Genomic DNA, 25,827 nt, shown 5'->3' with positions numbered 1-25,827 from the left:
TTTTGTATATTCAGTGTTGATGGCCCATAATCATCATTAGTTAATGTTTTGGCAATACCCTTGCTAATTCCCTTGCCGGCTGCTCTTTCCCTCCCCCCTTCTCCACCCCCATTTAGTTCACTACCTCCATCCTTAGTAGTTAATATGTCTGATAGTAGCATTAATGCCTAAACTACTACCTCCCTCATGTTTTATAGATTAAATTTAATAAAACAAGATATAGTATAACAATTTTTTTTTTACTAAGGTTATTGGAGTACTTGCTTTATTGCTCTTATTTCAGTAATAGTCATACATCCTAAGGCCTCATAAATATACACACATACAAAGTACTAGCAGTCCAATAGACAAGAAAGAGCGGTGGCACTGGCTGCAATCATTCTTCTTATTGATCATGTGTCCGCCATCATGTGGTTTGGCAAAGTGTTGTGCTTTCAGGCAGTTGTCAGCTTGTGCATTTTCTAAACGTTCCTATGGAGATGCAGGAAGTACTGTATAAATCCTCCTACATAACACTACTTACATAACAATAGCCTATATTTCCAATTAGCTGCCACTTTTAACTTTAAACTGTACTGCTCATATTCACAACTCTCCGCAGTAATCAGAAGTGCCGGGAGGACAAGTAATGCGGGAATGGAACTGGTTTTTGGGACTTCTAACATTCTACTTACTATTTGGGCATGATGTATGAAGCAGAGAAAAGAGTGGCGAAGTTGCCTTTGGCAACCAATCAGCTTTGAAGTAACATTTGTCAAGTGCATTCTATAAAATTATAGGTAGCAGCTGATTGGTTGCCATGGGCAACTTCTCCACTGATTCACTGCTTCATACGTCTTCCACTAAGTGTATAAGAGATTTGAGTGTAAGTAAATTGGTGCCTCTGGTTGTCCTTCAAAGACAGATCATTAGGTATACAACAGTGTAAATATTTTTAACTTGGTTTTCTTTATTTTAGGTCATAGAAGCTTTGCTCAAAGGAAATCAGCAATCTTTGGTTGTGCCGCCCAGACATGCTATTGCCCACCAGTTAATAAAGCATTGGATTGGAATGAATTCTAATTTATAGTATCATCAACGCTGAGGGTTCTTTCAAAATATAATTGACTAATTACCATTTGATTATCAATCATGCTAAATAAGAATCTGGAAAATTTTAAAAGCAATGACCCGCAGCAACATCATCAGCCACTCTCATGTTGTATGTTACGCCTAACAGATTCATCATCTATCTGTAAAGGGTGTCTCCTCAAGTCGCACAGTTTCTTATCTATTTTAATACTTAAAAATTATTGAAATGTATATACAGGTTGAGTATCCCATATCCAAATATTCCAAAATACAGAATATTCCGAAATACGGACTTTTTTGAGTGAGAGTGGGATAGTGAAACCTTTGTTTTTTGATGGCTCAATGTACACAAACTTTGTTTAATACACAAAGTTATTAAAAATATTGTATTAAATGACCTTCAGGCTGTGTGCATAAGGGAGGTCATTCCGAGTTGTTCGCTCGCAAGCGGATTTTAGCAGATTTGCTCATGCTAAGCCGCCGCCTACTGGGAGTGAATCTTAGCATCTTAAAATTGCGACCGATGTATTCGCAATATTGCGATTACACACCTCGTGGCAGTTTCTGAGTAGCTCCAGACTTACTCGGCATCTGCGATCAGTTCAGTGCTTGTCGTTCCTGGTTTGACGTCACAAACACACCCAGCGTTCGCCCAGACACTCCTCCGTTCCTCCGGCCACTCCTGCGTTTTTTCCCACACGACCATAAAACGGCCTGTTTCCGCCCAGTAACACCCATTTCCTGTCAATCACATTACGATCGCCAGAACGATGAAAATGCCGTGAGTAAAATTCCTAAGTGCATAGCAAATTTACTTGGCGCAGTCGCAGTGCGGACATTGCGCATGCGCATTAAGCGGAAAATCGCTGCGATGCGAAAATTTTTACCGAGCGAACAACTCGGAATGAGGGCCCAGGTGTATATGAAAAATAAATGAATTGTGTGAATGTACACACACTTTGTTTAATGCACAAAGTTATAAAAAATATTGGCTAAAATGACCTTCAGGCTGTGTGTATAAGGTGTATATGCAACATAAATGCATTCTGTGCTTAGATTTAGGTCCCATCACCATGATATCTCATTATGGTATGCAATTATTCCAAAATACAGAAAAATCCCATATCCAAAATACCTCTGGTCCCAAGCATTTTGGATAAGGGATACTCAACCTGTAATTAAAAAAAGTTAAAGATAAACAGTAACTTCAATTTAAAAAAACAACTATTTTGTGTTGCCTCATAGCATACAGTTCATTACTGTATCACTACTATTATTATTATAGAATTATGTGTACCCAATACTCCCTATATACCCTGTTTAGCTCTGGCATTGATGTCACTGCAGAAGGGAGTACATGACTGGCCGTCATCTTCCATATAATGGATGCAGACACTCACAACTCTTATATCTACCTTGGCTGTCCCTTCCTCAGTATTATGTTCTAGTGCACTAGATACTAATGCCCAGATTTATCAAGCCTTGGAGAGTGATAAATTGCACGGTGATAAAGTACCAACTAATCAGCTCCAAACTGCCATGTTACAGACTGTGTTGAAAAATGACAGTTAGGAGCTGGTTGGTTGTTACTTTATCATCGTGCAATTTATCACTGTACTAGGCTTGATAAATCTGGGCCTTAGGGGTCTATTTACTAAGCCTTGGGTGGTGATAAAGTGGACGGAGATACAGTACCAGCCAATCAACGCCTAACTGTCATTTTTCAAACACAGCCTGTGACATGACAGGAGCTGATTGGCTGGTACTTTTTTTCCTTCCAAGGCTTAGTAAATAGACCTCTTTTTATAGCAGACAATATGAAGGGAGAGGCAGGCAGACAGCACCTTGCAGATGTGAATCTCCATGTCTGTCATATTGTTAGGCTGAGGAGCAGCAGAAATCCTGTGCTCCCTCTGCTGTAGAACATTGTAGCTGGCACTGAACAGGGTAGATAGGTAAGGATGTAGGGGCAGTAAAAACCCATAATAAAAATAATCTGTAAAGACTATGGTGGAGGGAAAAATTAGTTTAAAAGAATTCCATGTACTTTTTATTTTATCTATTGCTGTACTCTGCAGCTAGTAGAGATATAGGGGATCATTCCGACCTGATGGCACGCTGCCGTTTTTCACAGCGCAGCAATCGGGTCACTACTGTGCATGCGTATGCACCGCAAGCGGATCGTTGCTCTGCGATGGATTTAACGAAGAATCCATTCGCATAGCGATCGCAAGGAGATTGACAGGAAGAGGGCATTTATGGGTGACCGTTTTCTGGGAGTGTGGAAAAATGCAGGCATGTCCAGGCGTTTGCAGGGCGGGTGTCTGACGTCAATTCCGGGACCGGACAGGCTGTAGTGATCGCAAGGACTGAGTAAGTTCTGAGCTATTTAGAAACTGCACAAACTATTTTTGTACCGCTCGGCTGCAAATGTGATCGCACCCTTGCACAGCAAATATACACTCCCCAGTGGGCGGCGACTATGCGTTCGCACGGCTGCACAAAGTAGCTAGCGAGCGATCAACTCGGAATGACCCCCATAGTTTCCATACAGTTCAGAAGGTGTTTATTATTGATAACACCCATTTATCAACAAGTTTAACTATTTAAAACTTGCTGCGTATGATAAATGGTGTCCAGCCAATCAGCTCCACCTACCATTTTTCAAACACGTGACAGGAGCTGATTGGCTGGAGCACCATTTATTAAACGTAACAAGTTTTAAATAGCTGAAACTTGTTGATAAATCTGCCCCATAGTCCCATCATGCTCCGTGCCTCACATCCTGGGGTGTGACTGTAAACTGCAAGAGGAAGCGCCCAGCTTGTCTAGTCAGCTGTTTTTGAAAAGTGTCATTCTGATCATCAGTTAAAATTCCTGATATCAAAGACATAGGGCAGGGAGACATAACCCCAATAGATTAAAACTACTTGAAGACTGTTGGATAATATAAATCTTACATACAATGGAGCTTAATGAGTTTATTTGCAATTAAGATCTTAAACCTTATGTTTAAATATGATTTAATTTCCCTTCCTTATCTCTTCTATTTATGGACATTGCTCATGTATTATGAATATTTATTTCATCATGAAATTGTTACATTCTGAGACAGCGTGATATGTAGAGACACTGGAAGAGTTACACATTAGTGCAGTAATACTGGTTTCATTACCATTTTTGTTGGCAATTATGAAGCAGAGCATGATGTTTATGCGGGATTGGTATGATTTGCTGACGGCCGTCTATATACCGACAACGGCATCCCGGCCACCAGTATGCCGGCAGTGGGGCGAGCGCAGAGAGTCCCCTTACGGGCTCAGTGGCTTGCTGCGCACACCACAGGCTCTGTTCCCACTCTATGGGTGTCGTGGACACCCAGGAGTGGGAATAGCCCTGTTCGCCAGGATTCTAGCTGTCGTCATTGTCAGCTGTCGGTATTCCGGCGTCAGTATCCTGACTGCCGGGATCCCTACAGCCGGAAAATTAGCTGCATCCCGTTTATGGCACACACAGTTGTTTTGCATTGAAAGGTATTGCTATTTCTCATACGTCCTAGAGGATGCTGGGGACGACATCAAGACCATGGGGTATAGACGGGATCCGCAGGAGACATGGGCACTCCAAAGACTTTTCATTGGGTGTGAACTGGCTCCTCCCTCTATGCCCCTCCTCCAGACCTCAGTTTTAGAAATGTGCCCAGGTCGACTGGATGCACTCTGAGGAGCTCTACTGAGTTTCTCTGAAATAGACTTATGTTAGGTTTTTTATTTTCAGGGAGATCTGCTGGCATCAGACTCCCTGCTTCGTGGGACTGAGGGGGCAGAAGTAGGAACCAACTTCCTAAAGAGTTTCAAGGTTCTGCTTCTGGCTGACAGGACACCATTAGCTCCTGAAGGGAACTGAATGCTAGCCGTGCCTAGATGCTCACTCCCACAGCACGCCGTCACCCCCCTCACAGAGCCAGTAGTCAGAAGACAGGTGAGTGTTAGAAGACAGATCTTCAATCAAGAAAGTGACGGCTAAAGGTACCGCACGGCTGGCAGGAGCGCAGCGCGCCATGTTGCCCACACATACACAGGCACTGCAGGGCGCGGGGGGGGGGGGGCTGGGCAGCATGAAACCTATGGAAACTGGCATAAATAAGGGGCATAAGTTGCTGAGGCACAGTCCTACCCCTACCAGTATAAAAAATGTCCTCATAAATGCTGTGGAGAAACACACCATTGAAGAGTGGAGCTTTCTCCTCAGTCAGCCAGCACACTGCTCAGCGCCATTTTCTCTCTTTCCTCAGGCTGCAGAGACAAGGCTGGTCCTCCACTACTGAACAAGTATCGGGGTGAAAAACGGGGGGCACAGTGAATTTGGTGCTATATAATTGTGTGATTAACATTATAAAAGCGCTGAATGTCAGTGGGCATTTTGTGTTCACAGACATTGTGTTACTGGCGCTGGGTTGTGAGCTGGCAAATCCCATCTGCGTCCCTCTGACAGATTTTACTGTGGGTCTGTCCCCTAAATCCCGGAGTGTCTGTGGTGTGGTTCTGCACGTGTGTGACATGTCTGTGGCAGGGAACTCAGTGGAGACATGTTAGGGACACAGTGTTAGGTTCCTGGTGCTCAGAACAAGGGAGATGTTATGAAGCGAGTCCAGAGCACCAGGACGTAATGCTGGGAAAGGGGAATGGAAAGGGAATAGCCCCTGGCGCCCTATCTCCGTTGTCTCGCCCGTGCTGTCAGTACACTCTTGCGAGACTATGGTTGCTTGAGCCCATGGCAGCCGCGTTTGAAGGGCGGATTACGTCTGCCCAACTTCGATGCCCCCTCAGGTCTTAATGAGAGACAAAGAGTGAACCGAGACAGGGTGATAACAAGGGGCCCTCTGACTAAACAAGGCCAGGGGCTACTGACAAACCTAAAACCAAAGTATGTGCGGCTTGCCGCCAAAGGAAAAGAACAACAAAGGAAATGCTGACCACACGCCGACACAATACTTTTGTGTACCGGCGGTGACAGCATAAGCAGAACCCTCTGCAAAACACCAGTGACAGAAATAATAAGGGAATATAGCGGCCTAGGCCGACGGACGCGGCGGTGCCGCTACTCACGGAACCGGTACGAATACTGGCAAACGGACAGGAACTCCCAATGCTGCTGACACAGACTCTCAGAACTGGAGGACAGGCAGAATCCCAAACGACAGACCGGTGGACACCAAGAAGCCAGAAACTTGACCAGGCACAGGCAAAGGCACTGGACCTCAGGACAGGAACGCCTCACGGCAGGACACGGGATCAGACATAGGAATCGACACAGGAAGCTCAGGAACTAGCAGGAACCAAGCTCAGAACTCAAGCAGACTGGAAACCCAGAAATATCACCAGCGTCTGTGAATAGCACTGAGCCAGCATATAACAGAGAGGCCTAATTAATAATCTCATGCAGCTGCCCTGTTGCATGACTCCAAACTGACAAGATGCAATTAGCAGCCAGGTGAGGCTGAACACATGGGAACAAGCTGCAATTACACAGACTCACCAGCGGCAGCAACCAAGAGTACTCTTAAACAGAGCAACGGGAAATCCTGGCCTGCGAAACAACTTATAAACATAAAATAGGAATGAACCACTACCCGTGGTTCATAACAGTATCCCCTCCTTAAGGGTAAGTTCCGAGCACCCCATGACACCCACGGGGAACATGAACAGAAGAATAACATAAAATACCTAACTGACATGCAAAACAGGAATGAGCCACAGCCGTGGCTCATAACAGTACCCCCCCCCCCTTGAGGAGGGGTCAAAGGACCCCAAAATACAGACTATCCAAAACAAGGGATACAAAAAAAAACCTGACACACTGGTCTAACAGACACGAAAACAGAAACAAGCTGCAACCACAGCTTGTAACAGTGCCCTCCCCCTGATGGTGGACACAAGACAAGGAAAAAAAATATTTATTTATTTTTTTTTTTATATCAAGGCAAGAGTCAAAAATTATTTCTTTTACTTCTTCTTTTTACAAAGCTCTTTAGGTCTGACCAAGGTAATTCCCCAAACATTGTCTGAACTGATGGTACCACCCAGCAAGGCTGCGTTCAAATCAGAGACAGGTTTCTTACCCTTGGGAGCTGAACTTTCTGGCAAAGTACTCCTATTGGAAGAAGAATTCAGAAAAGCACATCCTGCAGTCAAAACAACGGGCTGAGACTCTTGTACCGAGTTTACAGTATTTGGTGGACTCTCAGCAGACACGACGGCTGACTTAGAGGAACCTGAACCAATTTCTTTGGAACCATATCTTTTAATAATAGCATCACTGAATGCTGGGGGATCCTGAAGAATGGGATCTTCAGCTTTCATTAGGCTGGTCGCCCACTCAAAAGGCTCTCCTCTAAAAGAATAAATCAGATAGAGCACAAGGTTCTCTGAAGTGATGCCCAGAAATGGTCTAGACAACAAAATAATGTAATAGTGTTTGTAAAGCGCCAGAAATTGGGCTAAGTCCCCATCAAAGATTATGGATGTTGAGATATCAACAGAGTCAGGATCTGTTTCCTTCCCATCTGACTGACTGGAGTGCTTTGCTAGGACCTGGTCACTATTGACCTTACTCGAGGCTGAGACTCTCTGAACCCCACCCGGGGCAGTGACTTTCTGAACCCCACCCGGGGCAGTGTCTTTCTGAACCCCACCCGGGGCAGTGGCCTCCGGGAACCCCGCTGGGGCAGTGGCCTCCGGGAACTCCGCTGGGGTCAGCACCTCGGATTCTTTTACTGGGACCGAGCCGTCGGCCTCCCCCACTGGGACCGAGCCATCGCCCTCCCTCTCTGAGTCGATAATTATCGAAACTTCTCCCGGGACTATGACTTCCGGGACTTTTGCTGAAGCTATAACCTTCAGCACCTCCACTAATGCTACGCCTCTTAAGTTCTTTCCTGGGGAAGCGACCTCTAGACCCTTCTTAGAGGCTGCGTCTCTCGAGACCCCACTTGGGGATATTACTTCAAATATCCCTTCTGGGGTTTTGCTTCTCGAGTTCCCTTCTAGAACTATGGTTTTAGATACCCTTTCTGGGGTTGCGCTCTTCAAGTCCCTACCTGGGGTAACAGCTTCTGAGACCCCTTCTGGTATGGAAACCTGAGCTATAATATTTGATGTCCCTCTATAAGCTACAGCATCAGGTACCGCTCCAGCGCTCTGGGCATCAGGTACCGTTCCAGCACTCTGGGCATCGGGCACCGCTCCAGCACTCTGGGTATCGGGCACCTCTCCAGGACCCTGGGCAACGGGCACCTCTCCAGGACCCTGGGCAACGGGCACCTCTCCAGGACCCTGGGCAACGGGCACCACTCCAGGACCCTGGGCAACGGGCACCACTCCAGGACCCTGGGCAACGGCACCACTCCAGGAACCTGGGCAACGGGCACCACTCCAGGAACCTGGGCAACGGGCACCACTCCAGGAACCTGGGCATCGGGCACCACTCCAGGAACCTGCAACGCTGCTTCAACAGGAACCTCAAGAGAGGAGAGAAACATTCTCTTTTGATTCCTGAATCTATAATGGGGCTCCCTTGCCCAAGGACCCCAATTATAGGACAGAGAGCTTTTTAGTGTGGGTTGTGTGACAAGTACCTCTGCCACAGTAGAGACATGAGTAGGTCTTGTATCCTGACTCAACTTGGCCAGAGGGCAAGACTCGTCACCACACTTTGGCTTGCGCAACTCACAGGTCTGCAGATAGTGGCCTAAACCCCCACAATATAGGCATAAGTTTAAGTTTCTGCGACGCAGACGCTCCTCCTCTGAGAGCCTGGGCCGCAGAAAACTTTTAAACCTTTTCTCTTCAATTAAACCAGAGGATTCTCTTGTCACCATACTGTGAACAAGAGTCTCTTTAGAGATAGATGTACTCTCAACGACTTCTGGCAAGATGAGCAAGATTTTAGTCAAAAGGTTTTGCAGTTGCTTTAAGGATTGCTGCAAAACTTCTAGTCGCTCTGGTCTCAAAGCACTGAAAGCAGAGTTCAGGGCTGAGAGAGATGCCTGCAGGGCTTGCATAGTAGACATAGGAGGATTTAAAACTAGACAAGGCAAGACTAGACAAGGCAAGACTAGATAAGGCAGGACTAGATCTTTGCTAAACAAAAGACTGTTTTTTTTTGTTTGTTTTTTAAACACCGGACTGGATTCTAAACACCGGACTGGATTCTAAACACCGGACTGGATTCTAAACACTGAATTCTAGACAAGACTGGATTCTAAACACCGGATTGGATTCTGCACACTGAATTCTAGACAGGACTGGATTCTAGACTAGACACTGGACTGGGCCAAAAAAGAAAAGTTTTATTTCTTTTTTGTGGTATGGCTGGTGAGAATGTTAGGTTCCTGGTGCTCAGAACAAGGGAGATGTTATGAAGCGAGTCCAGAGCACCAGGACGTAATGCTGGGAAAGGGGAATGGAAAGGGAATAGCCCCTGGTGCCCTATCTCCGTTGTCTCGCCCGTGCTGTCAGTACACTCTTGCGAGACTATGGTTGCTTGAGCCCATGGCAGCCGCGTTTGAAGGGCGGATTACGTCTGCCCAACTTCGATGCCCCCTCAGGTCTTAATGAGAGACAAAGAGTGAACCGAGACAGGGTGATAACAAGGGGCCCTCTGACTAAACAACAAGGCCGGGGGCTACTAACAAACCTAAAACCAAAGTATGTGCGGCTTGCCGCCAAAGGAAAAGAACAACAAAGGAAATGCTGACCACACGCCGACACAATACTTTTGTGTACCGGCTGTGACAGCATAAGCAGAACCCTCTGCAAAACACCAGTGACAGAAATAATAAGGGAATACAGCGGCCTAGGCCGACGGACGCGGCAGTGCCGCTACTCACGGAACCGGTACGAATACTGGCAAACGGACAGGAACTCCCAATGCTGCTGACACAGACTCTCAGAACTGGAGGACAGGCAGAATCCCAAACGACAGACCGGTGGACACCAAGAAGCCAGAAACTTGACCAGGCACAGGTAAAGGCACTGGACCTCAGGACAGGAACGCCTCACGGCAGGACACGGGATCAGACATAGGAATCGACACAGGAAGCTCAGGAACTAGCAGGAACCAAGCTCAGAACTCAAGCAGACTGGAAACCCAGAAATATCACCAGCGTCTGTGAATAGCACTGAGCCAGCATATAACAGAGAGGCCTAATTAATAATCTCATGCAGCTGCCCTGTTGCATGACTCCAAACTGACAAGATGCAATTAGCAGCCAGGTGAGGCTGAACACATGGGAACAAGCTGCAATTACACAGACTCACCAGCGGCAGCAACCAAGAGTACTCTTAAACAGAGCAACGGGAAATCCTGGCCTGCGAAACAACTTATAAACATAAAATAGGAATGAACCACTACCCGTGGTTCATAACAGTATCCCCTCCTTAAGGGTGAGTTCCGAGCACCCCATGACACCCACGGGGAACATGAACAGAAGAATAACATAAAATACCTAACTGACATGCAAAACAGGAATGAGCCACAGCCGTGGCTCATAACACACACAGGTGTAATATGACACCAAGAGCCTGACTGGGTGAAAGGTTACATGATAGAATGAATCATATCAGTAAGAGGTTGGACTGAATCTCATACAGAACTGAAAATAATCTGTTGAAGATGTGATTTTTAATAGTTCTGCCTTTCATCCACAGGGACCTTTCTGGGTCACATACAAATTTGTACAAGTAGTAAAAACTGATACCGACACGGACTCTGTTTCCTGTGTCGACACTAGTGATTCCAGGGGAATAGGTCCTAAGTTAGCAAAAAAGCATTCAAAACATGTTTTAGCTATAAAGGAGGTGTTAGAATTTACGAAGCACCCTCTTTTACCACGGTTTACTTTAGTAAAGAAGTAATGTAATTTTCCCTCCACCTCAGGTCTGATTTAACCTGAAAAGAAATTTCAGATTCCCAAAACGAATTCAGGCAGCTTACCTTTTTCCAAAAAAGGTGGGAGTCACCCCGCATTTTAGACAGGGCCCTGTCATAAAAGAGAAAAGGTGTTTCTCCCTGCGCCTGGAATGGCTTCACTTAAGGAGCCGACAGACCGCAAGTGAGTGAGGTGATTTATTGATGTGGCCAATGGGACACTACTCAGGCCTACCATTGTCTGTGAGTGCGTGAGTAGTGCTATTGAAAAGTGGTCAGAAAATTGTCATTAGACATTGACACAATAGATGGAGACGAGATACTCCTAACGTTAGGGCATATCTAAGACGCTGCTACGTACGTACTAGAATCCATGAAATATATTGGTTTCTTGGGAACAAGAACCGCTACCATGGCAGTATCGGCTCGGAGGGCGTTGTGGATTCGCCAGTGGAATGCTGATGTAGATTCCAAAATAAAATATGGAGGCTCTCCCGTATAAAGGTGAGGCCTTGTTTGGTGATGGGCTGGATGCATTAGTCTCGGCGGCTACCGCAGGTAAGTCGACATTCTTGCCTTATGCTCCTACACCGGCGAAAAAGACACATCACTCTCAAATACAGTCCTTTCGGCCCAACAAATACAAAAAGGCCAAAGGTCTCCCCTTTTTTTTGCAGGTAGGGGAAGGGGAAAATGAAAGAAATCCGCAGCGTCTCCCGGATCGCAGGAGCAGAAGTCCACCCCCGCTTCTGCCAAATCTGCAGCATAACGCTGGGGCTCCTTTGCGGGAGTCCGCTTGGGTGGGACCACGTCTGAAACTTTTCAGCCAAATCTGGATTCAATCTGGCCTGGACCAATGGGTCTTACAAATAGTGTCCCATGGGTGCAAACTAGAGTTTCAAGACGTCCCCCCATGCCGATTTTTCAAATAGACCTTGCCAGCTTCTCTTCCGGGAAGAGAGGCAGTAACAACGGCAATTCAAAAATTATGTCAGGATCAGGTCATTGTCCTGGTACCCTTGGCACAGTAAGGAGAAGGTTTTTTTATTCAAGCCTCTTCGTAGTTCGGACGGCTCGGTCAGACCGATTTTAAAAATGAAAATCTGAATCTTTACCTGAAAGGTTTCAAGTTCAAGATGGAATCCCTGAGGGTAGTGATTTCCAGTCTGGAAGAGGGGGACTTCATGGTGTCAGTAGACATAAAAGATGCTTACTTGCATGTTCCCATTTATCCTCACCAAGCTTATCTGAGATTCGCAGTACAGGATTGCCATTACCAGTTTCAGTTCAGACGTTGCCGTTCAGACTCTCCACGGCACCGAGGGTATTCACCAAGGTGATGGCGGAGATGATGGTCGTCCTTCGTTAAAAAGGAGTCAATATAATTCCTTATCTGGACGATCTCCTGATAAAAGCGAGATCCAGGGAACAGTTGGTGCAGAACATCGCACTCTCTCTCAATACTCCAACAACAGGGTTGGATCATGAATTTTCCAAAGTCGCAGTTGGAACCGACGACAAGATTGTCCTTTTTAGGGATGATTCTAGACACAGAAGTATGGAGAGTATTTCTTCCAGTGGAAAAGGCTCTGGAAATCCAGAAAATGGTCAAACAAATATTGAAACCAACAAGAGTGTTGATCCATCAATGCATTCGGTTGTTGGGGAAAATGGTAGCGGCCTACGAGGCCATACAGTTTGGCCGATTTCATGCCAGAGTATTCCAGGGGGACCTGTTGGACAAGTAGTCCGGATGCCACCTACACATACACCGGAAAATAATCCTGTCCCCCAAAGCCAGGATTTCGCTCCTGTGGTGGCTACACAGTTCTCACCTACTAGAGGGAAGCAGGTTTGGGATTCACGACTGGGTCCTAATAACCACGCATGCAAGTCTCTGAGGCTGGAGAGCTGTCACACAGGGGGAAAGCTTCCAAGGAAAATGGTCAAGTCAGGAAGCCTGCCTTCACATAAACGTTCTGGAATTGAGAGCCATTTACAACGGCCTTCTACAAGCGGTACATCTTCTTCAAGATCATCCTGTGCAGATCCAGTCGGACAATGTAACAGCAGTCGCGTACATAAACAGGCAAGGCGGAACGAAAAAGCAGAGCGACAATGGCAGAGGTGACAAGGATTCTCCTCTGGGCAGAAAGACATGTTAGAGCTCTGTCAGCAAATTTCATTCCGGGAGTTGACAACTGGGAAGAATATTTCCTCAGCAGACACGATCTCCGTCCAGGAGAGTGGGGCCTCCACCAAGAAGTCTTCGCAGAGGTGACGAGTCTTTGGGGAGTTCCTCAAGTAGACATGATGGCATCTTGTCTAAACAAGAAGCTTCAGAGATATTGTTCCAGGTCGAGAGACCCTCAAGCAATAGCAGTGGATACACTGGTGACCCAGTGGGTGTTTCGGTCGGTATATGTTTTCCCTCCACTTCCACTGATTCCAAAAGTTCTCAAAATAATAATAATAACAAGAGTTTGAGCAATCTTCATTGCCCCAGACTGGCCAAGGAGGGCTTGGTATCCAGATCTCCAGGAGTTGCTCATAGAAGATCCTCGGCCTCTTCCTCCTCGAGAGGACCTACTACAGCAGGGGCCGTGTGTGTATCAAGACTTACCGCGGTTACGTTTGACGGCATGGCTGTTGAGCGTCGGATCCTAGCCCGAAAGGGTATTCCCAAGGAAGTCATCCCCACTCTTATTCAGGCCAGGAAAGGAGTAACGTCTAAACATTACCACCGTATTTGGAGAAAATATGTGTCTTGGTGTGAATCCAAGAAGGCTCCTACGGAAGAGTTTAAGTTAGGACGTTTTCTCCATTTTCTGCAGGCTGGTGTGGATGCGGGCCTTAGATTGGGGTCAATCAAGGTCCAGATTTCGGCCTTATAAGTTTTCTTTCAAAAACAATTGGCCTCCTTTCCAGAAGTTCAGACGTTCGTGAAAGGGGTTCTGCACATCCAGCCTCCATTTGTGCTTCCAGTGGCACCATGGGACCTTAATGTGGTGTTGCAGTTCCTTCAATCGGGTTGGTTTGAGCCTCTACAAGAAATAGAGTTGAAGTTTCTCACTTGGAAAGTGGTGATGCTTTTGGCGTTGGCATCCGCAAGGCGGGTGTCTGAATTGGGGGCCTTGTCCCACAAGAGCCCTTACCTGATCTTCCATGAAGATAGGGCAGAGGTGAGAACTCGTCAACATTTTCTTCCAAAGGTGGTTTTCCTCTTTCCACATAAAGCAACATATTGTGGTGCCAGTTGCTACTGACACGTTCGCTGAGTCAAAGTCTCTAGATGTGGTTAGAGCTTTGAAGATTTATGTCACTAGAACAGCTCGAAAACGGAAAACTGAGGTTTTGTTTGTCCTGTATGCTCCCAACAAGATTGGGTGTCCTGCTTCCAAGCAGACTATTGCGCGCTGGATCAGAGGTACGATTCAGCAAGCTCATTCTACGGCTGGATTGCCGTTACCGATGTCGGTGAAGGCCCATTCTACTAGGAAGGTGGGCTCCTCATGGGCGGCTGCCCGGGGGGTCTCTGCATTACAACTTTGCCGAGCAGCTACTTGGTCAGGGTCAAACACATTTGCAAAATTCTACAAGTTTGACACCTTGGCCGATGAAGACCTAAAGTTTGGTCAATCGGTGCTGCAGGGTCATCCGCACTCTCCCGCCCGTACTGGAGCTTTGGTATAGATCCCATGGTCTTGATGTCGTTCCCAGCATCCTCTAGGACGTATGAGAAAATAGGATTTTGATAACTTACCGGTAAATCCTTTTCTCCTAGTCCGTAGAGGATGCTGGGCGCCCGTCCCAGTGCGTACTTTACCTGCAGTTTAGTAATTACACAAGTTTAGTTAGTTACACAAGTTGTGTTATCTTGGTTTCAGCATGTTGTTGCAATTAGTTCATGCCTGTTGGCGTGTGTTATGTTGAGTGGCATGGTTGAGGGTGTGAGTTGGTAGATATCTCACCAATAGTTAAGTAATTCCTTTCCTCGAAATGTCAGTCTCCCTGGGCACAGTTCCTACAACTGGGGTCTGGAGGAGGGGCATAGAGGGAGGAGCCAGTTCACACCCAATGAAAAGTCTTTAGAGTGCCCATGTCTCCTGCGGACCCGTCTATACCTCATGGTCTTGATGTTGTCCCCAGCATCCTCTACGGACTAGGAGAAAAGGATTTACCGGTAGGTTATCAAAATCCTATTTTTACATTTCCTGTCTACACACGCCAGTAGGCGGATGTTTTGAAAGCCACCACTTAGTAAATTTACCCCTGGACCCTGGGGTGCCTTGGGGCACTTGCAGGGGTGCCCTAGGTTGGTCCAGGACAAATGTTTTTGGTCAGTGTAATAGGCAAAACAAGTGCATGTGGCATCCAATCATAAAATATTTTGACAAACAAGCAAATCCTGTGGCTCACCACATAACTGAACTAAAGGGTAACATAGACACAAATGACTTCATTTAATACAGGTTAATTATCCCATATCCCAGTATTCCGAAATACGGAATTTTTTGAGTGAGAGTGAAACAGTGAAACCTTTGTTTTTTGATGGCTCAATGTACACAAACTCTGTTTAATACACAAACTTATTAAAAATATTGTATTAAATGACCTTCAGGCTGTGTGTATGAGGTGTATATGAAACATAAATGTATTGTGTGAATGTAGACACACTTTGTTTTATGCACAAAGTTATTAAAAATATTAGCTAAAATGACCTACAGGCTGTGTGTATAAGGTGTATATGAAACATAAATGCATTCTGTGCTTAGACTTGGATCCCATCGCCATGTTATCTCATTACGGTATGCAATTATTCCAAAATACGGAGAAAATCCGATATCCAAAATACCTCTGGTCCCAAGCATTTTGGATAAGGGATACTCAACCTGTAATTGTTTCTAAATTTCTCAGTAAAAAACTTTTGGCTTAAATGGGGTTCCACACGTACAGATCTCTCCCAGAGATGTGTGCTGAGCAATCTAGCACAGAACGCTCAGCACACAGCGCGATGTGCGCTGAGCGAGGGAGGGGTCCGCTCACTTCACCAGCAGTGAAGTGAGCAATCTAAAGTCTAACATCAGCGATAGCGACGCGCAGGGCCACGCTTCGCTATCGCTATGGGCTATACACACGGAGAGATGTGTGCTTAATTTCTAAGCAATCAGATTGCTTAGAATTTAAGCACACATCTCTACGTGTGTACCCCCTCAAGGGTGCCATGAATAAAATAGTGATAATCTATAACATTTATTGATGCCATAACAAATGAAAAAAAGTCATTGTTGTTCAATACAGACATAACAAAATGCTAATGTGTCAGGTTACAAAGCTACAAAGTACACTTGTCATTAAGTAGTTAAATATGCTAATAAATATGAGCTTGTCATTCAGACTGCTCTGGTAGAGGCTTCTTGGCTTAGGGGTGTAATATGTAATGTTGACATATTCTGCATGTCGTCACTGACAAATTGTCAACCTGTTCATTACGTCGCTATGAATGCCAGCAGTGAGGATGTGTAAGTATTTTAGCCTTACTCTAATTGCTGCCTAACCCTAATTGTATGTGTCAACATTCTGGCCATGTCATCATTATAATGTCTACATGCTTGGAGATGGGGGTTGTATTTATTGATGTAAGCATGTACATAAATTTGTTTTTAATTCCTGAATGGCTTGAGAAGGGTCAGGCACCCTGAAATGATTTGTTGCAGCTGATATTATGTCGGTGGGATTTTACTATAACTGCCAGTTATGCTAATAAAGGCAGAATTATGTCACTGAATTTCCCATGTTCTTGTCCTACCTCGACAACCTACATCTGCAAGAGTACACTCAGGCACCGGTTTATGAGCCCTGCAGGTACATATTCCTGCGCGGGTTGGATAAATAGGGGCGGGTGTGAGGTTTTATGGCAAAATTTTAAGAATTGCATGGGATTTTTCTTTACTTGTCCACAATGGAAACCGGTTCATTTTTAAATTTGTTTTGTTATAAGCGATCGATCAATAGTACTGTAGTTGTACATTACGTTTGGATAATGCATACATATCACATCTTAATAAAATATGACCATTTATTTTGCTGTGACATTAATGTTTTGCATGATGTCAGTTTGTACCTTTGTTTGTAATGTGTATGACCTATTTTAGGCCATTTTAAATACAAGAGCAAATTCCGTAGAATAAAGCTGCTTAGTAATGAAATGTAAATATACTGTAACTGCATAGAAACAAAGTGAATAACACAGACTCGGCCATCGTGTATGTTCTGTACACCTAGCTGTACCAAAGGTGGTTAGCGGTAGTAAGTGGCTCATATTATGTACTGCTAGTAGCCGAAAGCTAAACAAGTTTATTTATGTGTCCACTAAAGTCTTTAGTGTTTATTCAGCGTCAGGAGCACTTTGCATCAGATGCTCACATTGCACTAAATGTATCATTCCATAATGATCCACATGTTCTGCACCTCCTGGATGCTAATAAATATTAGCATGTAACATTTTAACAGTATTTCAGGGAAAAAGAATGCATACAGTACAACCATGTACATATGGTGACTTGGGTCTTCCGTGTTTTCTTATCAACGTCTTACTACAATCTCTGTTTGATCTCATTGCAATTTTTGGAAAATCAGTATTTTTAGCCACAATACCAGTTCAGACATTGGGGGTTCATTCTGACCCGTTCGCTCGCTGCGTTTTAACGCTGCAGAGAGAACGGGACCCTGCTGCGCATGCGCCGGCGCATGCCAGATGGCCGAAGGCCATAGCAGGAATGCGATCGCCTCTGCCTGATTGACTGTGCGATGCCTTTGCACTTCTGCGAGGGGGGGGTGGCGGACTGACATGCGGTGCGGACTAGCCCTGTGCTGGGCGTCCCCCCGCATGTCTGGGAAGAAGATCGTAGCTGTGCTAAATTTAGCACAGCTACGATCAACTCAGAATGAACCCCATTGGGCCTAATTCAGATCTGATCGCAGCAGCAAATTTGTTAGTAAATAGGCAAAACCATGTGCGCTGCAGGTGGGGCAGATATAACGTGCAGAGAGAGTTAGATTTGGGTGGGGTGTGTTTAAACTGAAATCTAAATTGCAGTGTAAAAAGAAAACAGCTAGTATTTATCATGCACAGAAACAATATAGACCCAAATCTAAAGGTGTGTACACACGTGCGATATGCACTTAACTTTCCTCACTATTTTGACTATATAGTCAAATGGAGTGCACATGGGCCCTCATTCCGAGTTGATCGCTCGGTAATTTTCATCGCATCGCAGTGAAATTCCGCTTAGTACGCATGCGCAATATTCGCACTGCGACTGCGCCAAGTAATTTAACAATGAAGATAGTATTTTTACTCACGGCTTTTTCTTCGCTCCGGCGATCGTAGTGTGATTGACAGGAAATGGGTGTTACTGGGCGGAAACACGGCGTTTTATGGGCGTGTGGATCAAAACGCTACCGTTTCTGGAAAAAACGCGGGAGTGGCTGGAGAAACGGGGGAGTGTCTGGGCGAACGCTGGGTGTGTTTGTGACGTCAAACCAGGAACGACAAGCACTGAACTGATCGCAGATGCCGAGTAAGTCTGAAGCTACTCTGAAACTGCTAAGTAGTTTGTAATCGCAATATTGCGAATACATCGTTCGCAATTTTAAGAAGCTAAGATTCACTCCCAGTAGGCGGCGGCTTAGCGTGTGTAACTCTGCTAAAATCGCCTTGCGAGCGATCAACTCGGAATGAGGGCCATGGTTTTGCCCATTAGCAAACAAATTTGCTACTGCGATCAGATCTGAATTACACTCATTGTACAGTATGTGTTTGTACTTAAATAGGCTTACATGCTATGTAAATCCTTGTGTTCACCTATTGCCATTTTTGATAGGATATTTATTATTATTGGCTATTTTTTTGAATCAAAATAGAACCTGAGTCTTACACTGTCACATGTAATTTAGAGTTGGACGCATTTATGTGGTTGTTTAGAGTCATCTATATCTCAAGAAACATTCCACTCAAAATTGTCTATTCGCATGACACACAGTAAGTATACCATGCTGCCGCCATATACTACAGATGCCAGCACCATGCTGATAGCACCGGTGTTAGGGTAATAATATGTGGTACCACTGATTCCAGTAAGCCTTATAAGCATAAACTGAGTATGCTGCCAGAGCTTACTATCATTGTAGCAGAGGAGCATCAGTGCTATCAGCACAGGGCTAGCTTTTATCCACCTCCAACTGTATCACAGTTGCATTAATACTCCCTCACTTACTCATCCTGCAGTATGTGTGCACTCCCTGGCCCTCATTCCGAGTTGTTCGCTCGTTATTTTTCTTCGCATTGGTGCGATTTTCCGCTAACTGCGCATGCGCAATGTTCGCACTGCGGCTGCGTCAAGTAAATTTGCCAAGAAGTTAGGTATTTTACTCACGGCATTACAAGGTTTTTTCTTCGTTCTGGTGATCGGAGTGTGATTGACAGGAAGTGGGTGTTTCTGGGCGGAAACTGGCCATTTTATGGGAGTGTGTGAAAAAACGCTGCTGTTTCTGGGAAAAACGCGGGAGTGGCTGAAGAATCGGGGGAGTGTCTGGGCGAACGCTGGGTGTGTTTGTGACGTCAAACCAGGAACGACAAGCACTGAACTGATTGCAGTGGCAGAGTAAGTGTCGAGCTACTCAGAAACTGCAAAGAAAAATCTTTTCGCAATATTGCGAATACTTCGTTCGCAATTCTGCTAAGCTAAGATTCGCTCCCAGTAGGCGGCGGCTTAGCGTGTGCAATGCTGCTAAAAGCAGCTTGCGAGCAAACAACTCGGAATGAGGGCCCCTGTCTCTCCCCCATTCCAGCTCATCAAGTATTTGTTGTTGATCACTGGGGAGTGCAGTGTGTGGTGTCTGGCTATTCTGGAGAACTGTATTGGTGTCACACAGGAATTGCGGGGGTCCATGTGGTGGTTGTTAAGGAGGAGGAAATGTTCATATTAATCAAGACTGTAAATACAGGTTGCAGATCAACCAAGACAGGAAATATATAATATATATTAATGTGACCGCAAAAGTGAATATACAGTAGAAGCAGGGAGGAGAACCTGCTTCCAACAGGAAAAAGATACGGGTCCATTCCCACAAGAACCAATAGAAGCCTAAAAAGCTTTCCTCAAGCAGTCCACCTGCTGAACTCCTGAAACCGCCGGGGTTGACTGTCCAGTCGCTCTACTCCGATCTTCTGATTGTAACGAACACTGTGTACTTTTACTTAAGCTGTATACTGCATATATTCCCCATCCCCCACCTCTTGTCTACGTGTACCCCCCTGGCTGCTGCACTGTAAACCGAAATCAAATTCCTAGTATACGCAAGTATACCTGGCCAATAAAGCTGATTCTGATGAGAAGAAGATATAGAAGATGTTAAAAGTGGTCTACCTGCACTGGCCTGGCGGGAAATTTGGCGGTAATAGAGAATATTACACACATGAGAGGTCTTGTTACCTTACTTATTGAACCACCCTCGTATATATGGGTGATTGAATGGGTGATTTGATAAAAGTCTGAAATATTTTGAAGGATAATTATATAGGGGTGATAACAGGAAACCAGATGTTGTTGGTGTAAGGACACACCAGTCTTTGATGCACAAAAATCTTAATAGGACATATGCGTATGCATTTTTGCTGTTCCAATAAGCATAATTTACATGAAAAAAAAAGGTTTCCAACTCTAAATGACCTCTTTATGTGTAATGTTTAGAGCTCAGTGTAGTAATCCAGGACTAGGGACATACAAGAGCCTACAAGGGTTTTATATTGCCTTTATACCACCTGTTGAGTAAGAATAAAAGCATAGCAGTGTACATATCGCAGTGTGAGTACATTTGTGCTCTGCCATGTAGAAATGGGCATTTATATCCAGCTGCATTGATGCATTATTGCAAAGCTATTGGTTACTAAAAGATTTAGTAGATTAACTAACCAGCAGTTCGTCAAAGACACCAATCATCGCCTCACTTTAACAAATGGATTTAAAGCATCAGTGTAAGGCTTCTAGGACATGCTAAATGTCTGGAGAGCTCCGGTGCTATTGGGGTGAGACTCCTAGAGTCCTCAAGAGGCTTTTCACTAATAGCAACCCTCCACTGTTCCCTTAATGCTTGTTGGGCACACCGGTACTTAAGGGGCCCCTGGACTTAATTCCTCCAGCAGTATGAGCTCACCCAATAGGCTGAAGACCCCCAGATAGTACTGAACGATGAGAGTAATATAGCAGTGCTTAGGTTACAAAGAAACTATGAAATAATACTTCAACACCACTAGGTCTTATGAGATCCACTAATGGACCAGTGGTTACTTGAGATAGTCCGTAAACTGAGAGTGCCTAATTATGGCTGCACAGAGGACGGAGACACGTGGATGCTATGCCCAATATAGGGGTCAGATTCTTTGACATGACTGCATCAACTGAAGTCTGCCTGTACAAAAGATTGTGCTAGATATTGGTAGATGCAGAGAGGCCTGGTATTCAGGAACGGCTGTGGCTAGGACATGTAAAGAGTGTTAGCAGACAGACCAGGTTTCCAGGGACAGTTATGGCTTGCCCTTGCAGGATGTCACCAGACAGGCCAGATATTTAGGAACTACTACGGTTTGGCTGTGCAAGATGTCTGCAGACAAGTCAGATCATGCAGGGTGTTTGCAGACAGGTCAGATATTCAGAAACAACTGCGGCTGACAGATGAAGCCAGGATAATCGGGAGTACAATGTAGAGCGATAAGGACTCCTGCGGTCACTGAGGACTATAACGGACAGGTCCTGGCAAGAGTGAATGCTAGATAAAGGGTGAAGCAGCCAATCACACAGCTCACCCAGTCAGGCCCACTCTTAATAACCGTGTGCAGCTGCCGTGCTGCACGTCCTTGCTGCCCAGACTCCCCAGCGGCCTCTATGCGTCCCCGTTGCCTAGCGACCAGCAGGAAGCCGCCGGCCGGAAGTATTCGGCTGTCCCGGTCTCCTAGCAACGACCGGGACCAGAATAATAGACAAGCTGCGGCAGCTCGTGACAATCAGCAGAAATAAATGATAAAACAGGCTGGGTTAGTATTTATTTCTGTGCCATTTTAAAACTATGGCCCTCATTCCGAGTTGTTCGCTCGGTATTTTTCATCGCATCGCAGTGAAAATCCGCTTAGTACGCATGCGCAATGTTCGCACTGCGACTGCGCCAAGTAACTTTACTATGAAGAAAGTATTTTTACTCACGGCTTTTTCTTCGCTCCGGCGATCGTAATGTGATTGACAGGAAATGGGTGTTACTGGGCGGAAACACGGCGTTTCAGGGGCGTGTGGCTGAAAACGCTACCGTTTCCGGAAAAAACGCAGGAGTGGCCGGAGAAACGGTGGGAGTGCCTGGGCGAACGCTGGGTGTGTTTGTGACGTCAACCAGGAACGACAAGCACTGAACTGATCGCACAGGCAGAGTAAGTCTGGAGCTACTCTGAAACTGCTAAGTAGTTAGTAATCGCAATATTGCGAATACATCGGTCGCAATTTTAAGAAGCTAAGATTCACTCCCAGTAGGCGGCGGCTTAGCGTGTGTAACTCTGCTAAATTCGCCTTGCGACCGATCAACTCGGAATGAGGGCCTATAAGTCAAAGCCAATGAGGATTGTTGACTTCGACACACCACCAGTTAGTAAAGGTACACCTAAATAAGACCTGTTTTATGCTCAGTACAGACAATGCGCTGCATTAAACTCCAACAATAACATCTTCCCTAAAGATTGAAACACATTCATGACCAGTTTCATCTACTTTTAGTATTGTGCACAAGATTGTAAGCTCTAGTGAGCAAGGTCATCTTCTGTGTCACTGTCTTACTCTACCGTTACATATGTTCATATTGTTCACCATAACTGTCTATCATTACTGAATATGTTTGCACTACATAAATAAAGTATAATTATAGTCAAATGAAAAATAAACAAGATCAATAAATTATTATTCTCAAGACTTTTCTGCTATAATTCAATATGTGATTTATTTATTTATTTTTTAAACAATGTTTTATTAAGGAACTGCATATGTACACAGAAGAATTTTGTCGATACAGCTGTACAAAAGTAATCCATTTGACTTCAAATACATAGCATGAATACATTAGTATAAACAATAGAAATAGTGAATATGTACAATGCTGTATTTATCAAATAAAGACACATGTTACAGAAGGTAGAAGCACCTATTAAAAAAACTTTTGGGAGACACATCATCCAAAACTAAGCTTGATTAGAAAGGCTGACTGCCAGTATCAAGTACCTCTAGATCATACGATGAGGTCAGCGATATTGCTGGTTAGAAAGGCAGTCAGCCAGTAGCAGGTACCTCTAGATCAGGCATTCCCAACCACGGTCCTCAAGGCACACCAACAGTGCAGGTTTTTGTGATATCCAGGCTTCAGCACAGGTGACTTAATTAGTAGCTCAGTTATTTTGATTTACCCACCTGTGCTGCAGCCTGGATATCACTAAAACCTGCACTGTTGGTGTGCCTTGAGGACCGTGGTTGGGAATGCCTGCTCTAGATTATACCATGAGGTCAGCAATATTGCTGTACGTAAGGAATTTGTTAGTGGTGGGAGAGCTCACATAGGGCAACCATATATTAAAAAAACTTATCAGCCCGTTTCTCTTTATTAAGTGCTATTTCAAGCCAATCCATCTGGAATAAGTATGAAACCCTAGGTATAAACAATGACAATGTTAATGTATCCAACGAATCCATTGTAACAATATGGTCTTCCGTCCTGCTGCTGCCAGTTTGGCCAATAATAATCTTTGTCCCAATGGTTTCCTGTTCCCAATATGGGATGTGTATATGTCCCACAAAGCCCACTCTGGGGTAGGGAGAATTGTGATATCATAAGTATCTTTTATGTATTGACCTACCGTCATCCAGAATTTGTGAACCCCAGGACAGCTCCACATACCGTGATACAAATCCGCATTTAAAACACTTCGAATCTGTGGAAGCATCCATTAGCAGACGTCGTTTTGGGGTGTAATATGCTCCATGCAATAACTTATACTGCATCTCTATATAAGAGGCTGAAATTAAAGTTTTTATTTAATCGTGTAAATGCAGAAAGGATGGTCTCGAGGGGGACATTGGGTAAATCCAAAGTCAATTTTTCTCTGACGTCCTAGTGCAGCCGTGGCCAACCTGTGGCTCTTGAGCCGCATGCGGCTCTTTCTTTATTCAAATGTGGCTCCCAACACTCAGTCATGTGACCACAACAGATCCTGGAAACTGGTTCACTCCAACCAAACACACAGCAGCACTACGGCGACTGAAAACTGGGGAGCCAGATACTGGGCTGTAGTGACACATGAGGGTGGGCTGAAGTGACACAAGGGGGAGCTGGCTGGAGTGACACAGAAGGATCCTGGCAGGAGAGACATAATGGGGGAGCTGATTGGAGTGATACAGGAGGGTGCTGGCAGGAGTGACACAGTGGGGAGCTTGCTGTAGTGACAAAGGAGAATCCTGGCAGGAGAGACACAATGGGGAGCTGACTGGAGTGACACAGGAGGGTGCTGGCTGGAGTGACACATTGACACATGGGGGAGCTGGCTGGAGTGACACATGGAGGAGCTGAAGTGTATTATGTGAATATGGCTTTTTCAATATATTTTATGTGGATCTGGATTTTTACATTATTTTATGTGGAAGTGTCTTTTTCAATGTATATTATGTTGATTCTGGCTTTAAAATGTATTTTATGTGGATCTGGCATTTTCATTGTATATTATACCATGGGGTGTGGCCTAGCAGGCACACGTGCCTTCGGCTTGATGTCGGCTCTTTGACGTACCTAACAAGATTTTTTGGCTCTCTGTCTCTGACTGGTTGGCCACCCCTGTCCTAGTGGATGCTGGGGACTCCGTAAGGACCATGGGGAATAGACGGCTCCGCAGGAGACTGGGCACATCTAAAGAAAGATTCAGGACTATCTGGTGTGCACTGGCTCCTCCCCCTATGACCCTCCTCCAAGCCTCAGTTAGATTTCTGTGCCCGGCTGAGCTGGTTGCACACTAGGGGCTCTCCTGAGCTCCTAGAAGAAAGTATAGTTTAGGTTTTTTATTTTCAGTGAGACCTGCTGGCAACAGGCTCACTGCAACGAGGGACTAAGGGGAGAAGAAGCGAACCTACCTAAGTGGTGGTAGCTTGGGCTTCTTAGGCTACTGGACACCATTAGCTCCAGAGGGATCGAACACAGGACCCGACCTCGTCGTCCGTTCCCGGAGCCGCGCCGCCGTCCCCCTTACAGAGCCAGAAACAAGAAGGTGGTCCGGAAAATCGGCGGCTGAAGACTTCTGTCTTCTCCAAGGAGGCGCACAGCACTGCAGCTGTGCGCCATTGCTCCTCATGCACACCACACACTGCGGTCACTGATGGGTGCAGGGCGCTGGGGGGGGGCCCTGAGCAGCAATAAATAACACCTTGGCTGGCAAAACTAAAACCATATATAGCCCCAGAGGCTATATAGGTGTTTATTAACCCCTGCCAGAAATGATAAAATAGCGGGAGAAAGCCCGCCGAAAAAGGGGCGGAGCCAACTCCCTCAGCACACTGGCGCCATTATTCCCTCACAGCTTCGCTGGAAGGAAGCTCCCTGGCTCTCCCCTGCAGTCCTGCACTACAGAAAGGGTAAAAAAGAGAGGGGGGGCACAATTTAGGCGCAGTATATATATATTATAGGCAGCTATAGGGGAAAACACTCTGTATAGTGATATCCCTGTGTTATATAGCGCCCTGGTGTGTGCTG

General features: G+C 45.4%; 1 protein-coding gene across 2 annotated transcripts in view; it reads left to right on the top strand.

Annotated features, from left to right (window-relative positions):
• NUDT12 (nudix hydrolase 12) overlaps positions 1 to 17,100 on the top strand; it is a 117,612-nt gene extending 100,512 nt beyond the window's left edge. For both annotated transcript variants that reach the window (XM_063964084.1, XM_063964083.1), the window contains one exon: positions 959 to 17,100. In XM_063964084.1, coding sequence (XP_063820154.1) covers positions 959 to 1,069 — 111 coding nt within the window. In that variant the 3' untranslated portion in view covers positions 1,070 to 17,100. The remainder of the gene's footprint in view (positions 1 to 958) is intronic.
• The last annotated feature ends 8,727 nt before the right edge of the window (positions 17,101 to 25,827 follow it).

Source organism: Pseudophryne corroboree, chromosome 1, assembly GCF_028390025.1.
Source record: "Pseudophryne corroboree isolate aPseCor3 chromosome 1, aPseCor3.hap2, whole genome shotgun sequence".
Classification (NCBI taxonomy): domain Eukaryota; kingdom Metazoa; phylum Chordata; class Amphibia; order Anura; family Myobatrachidae; genus Pseudophryne; species Pseudophryne corroboree.
The sequence above is the reverse complement of the archived record's forward strand: the minus strand, read 5'-3'. Positions and strand labels throughout refer to the sequence as shown.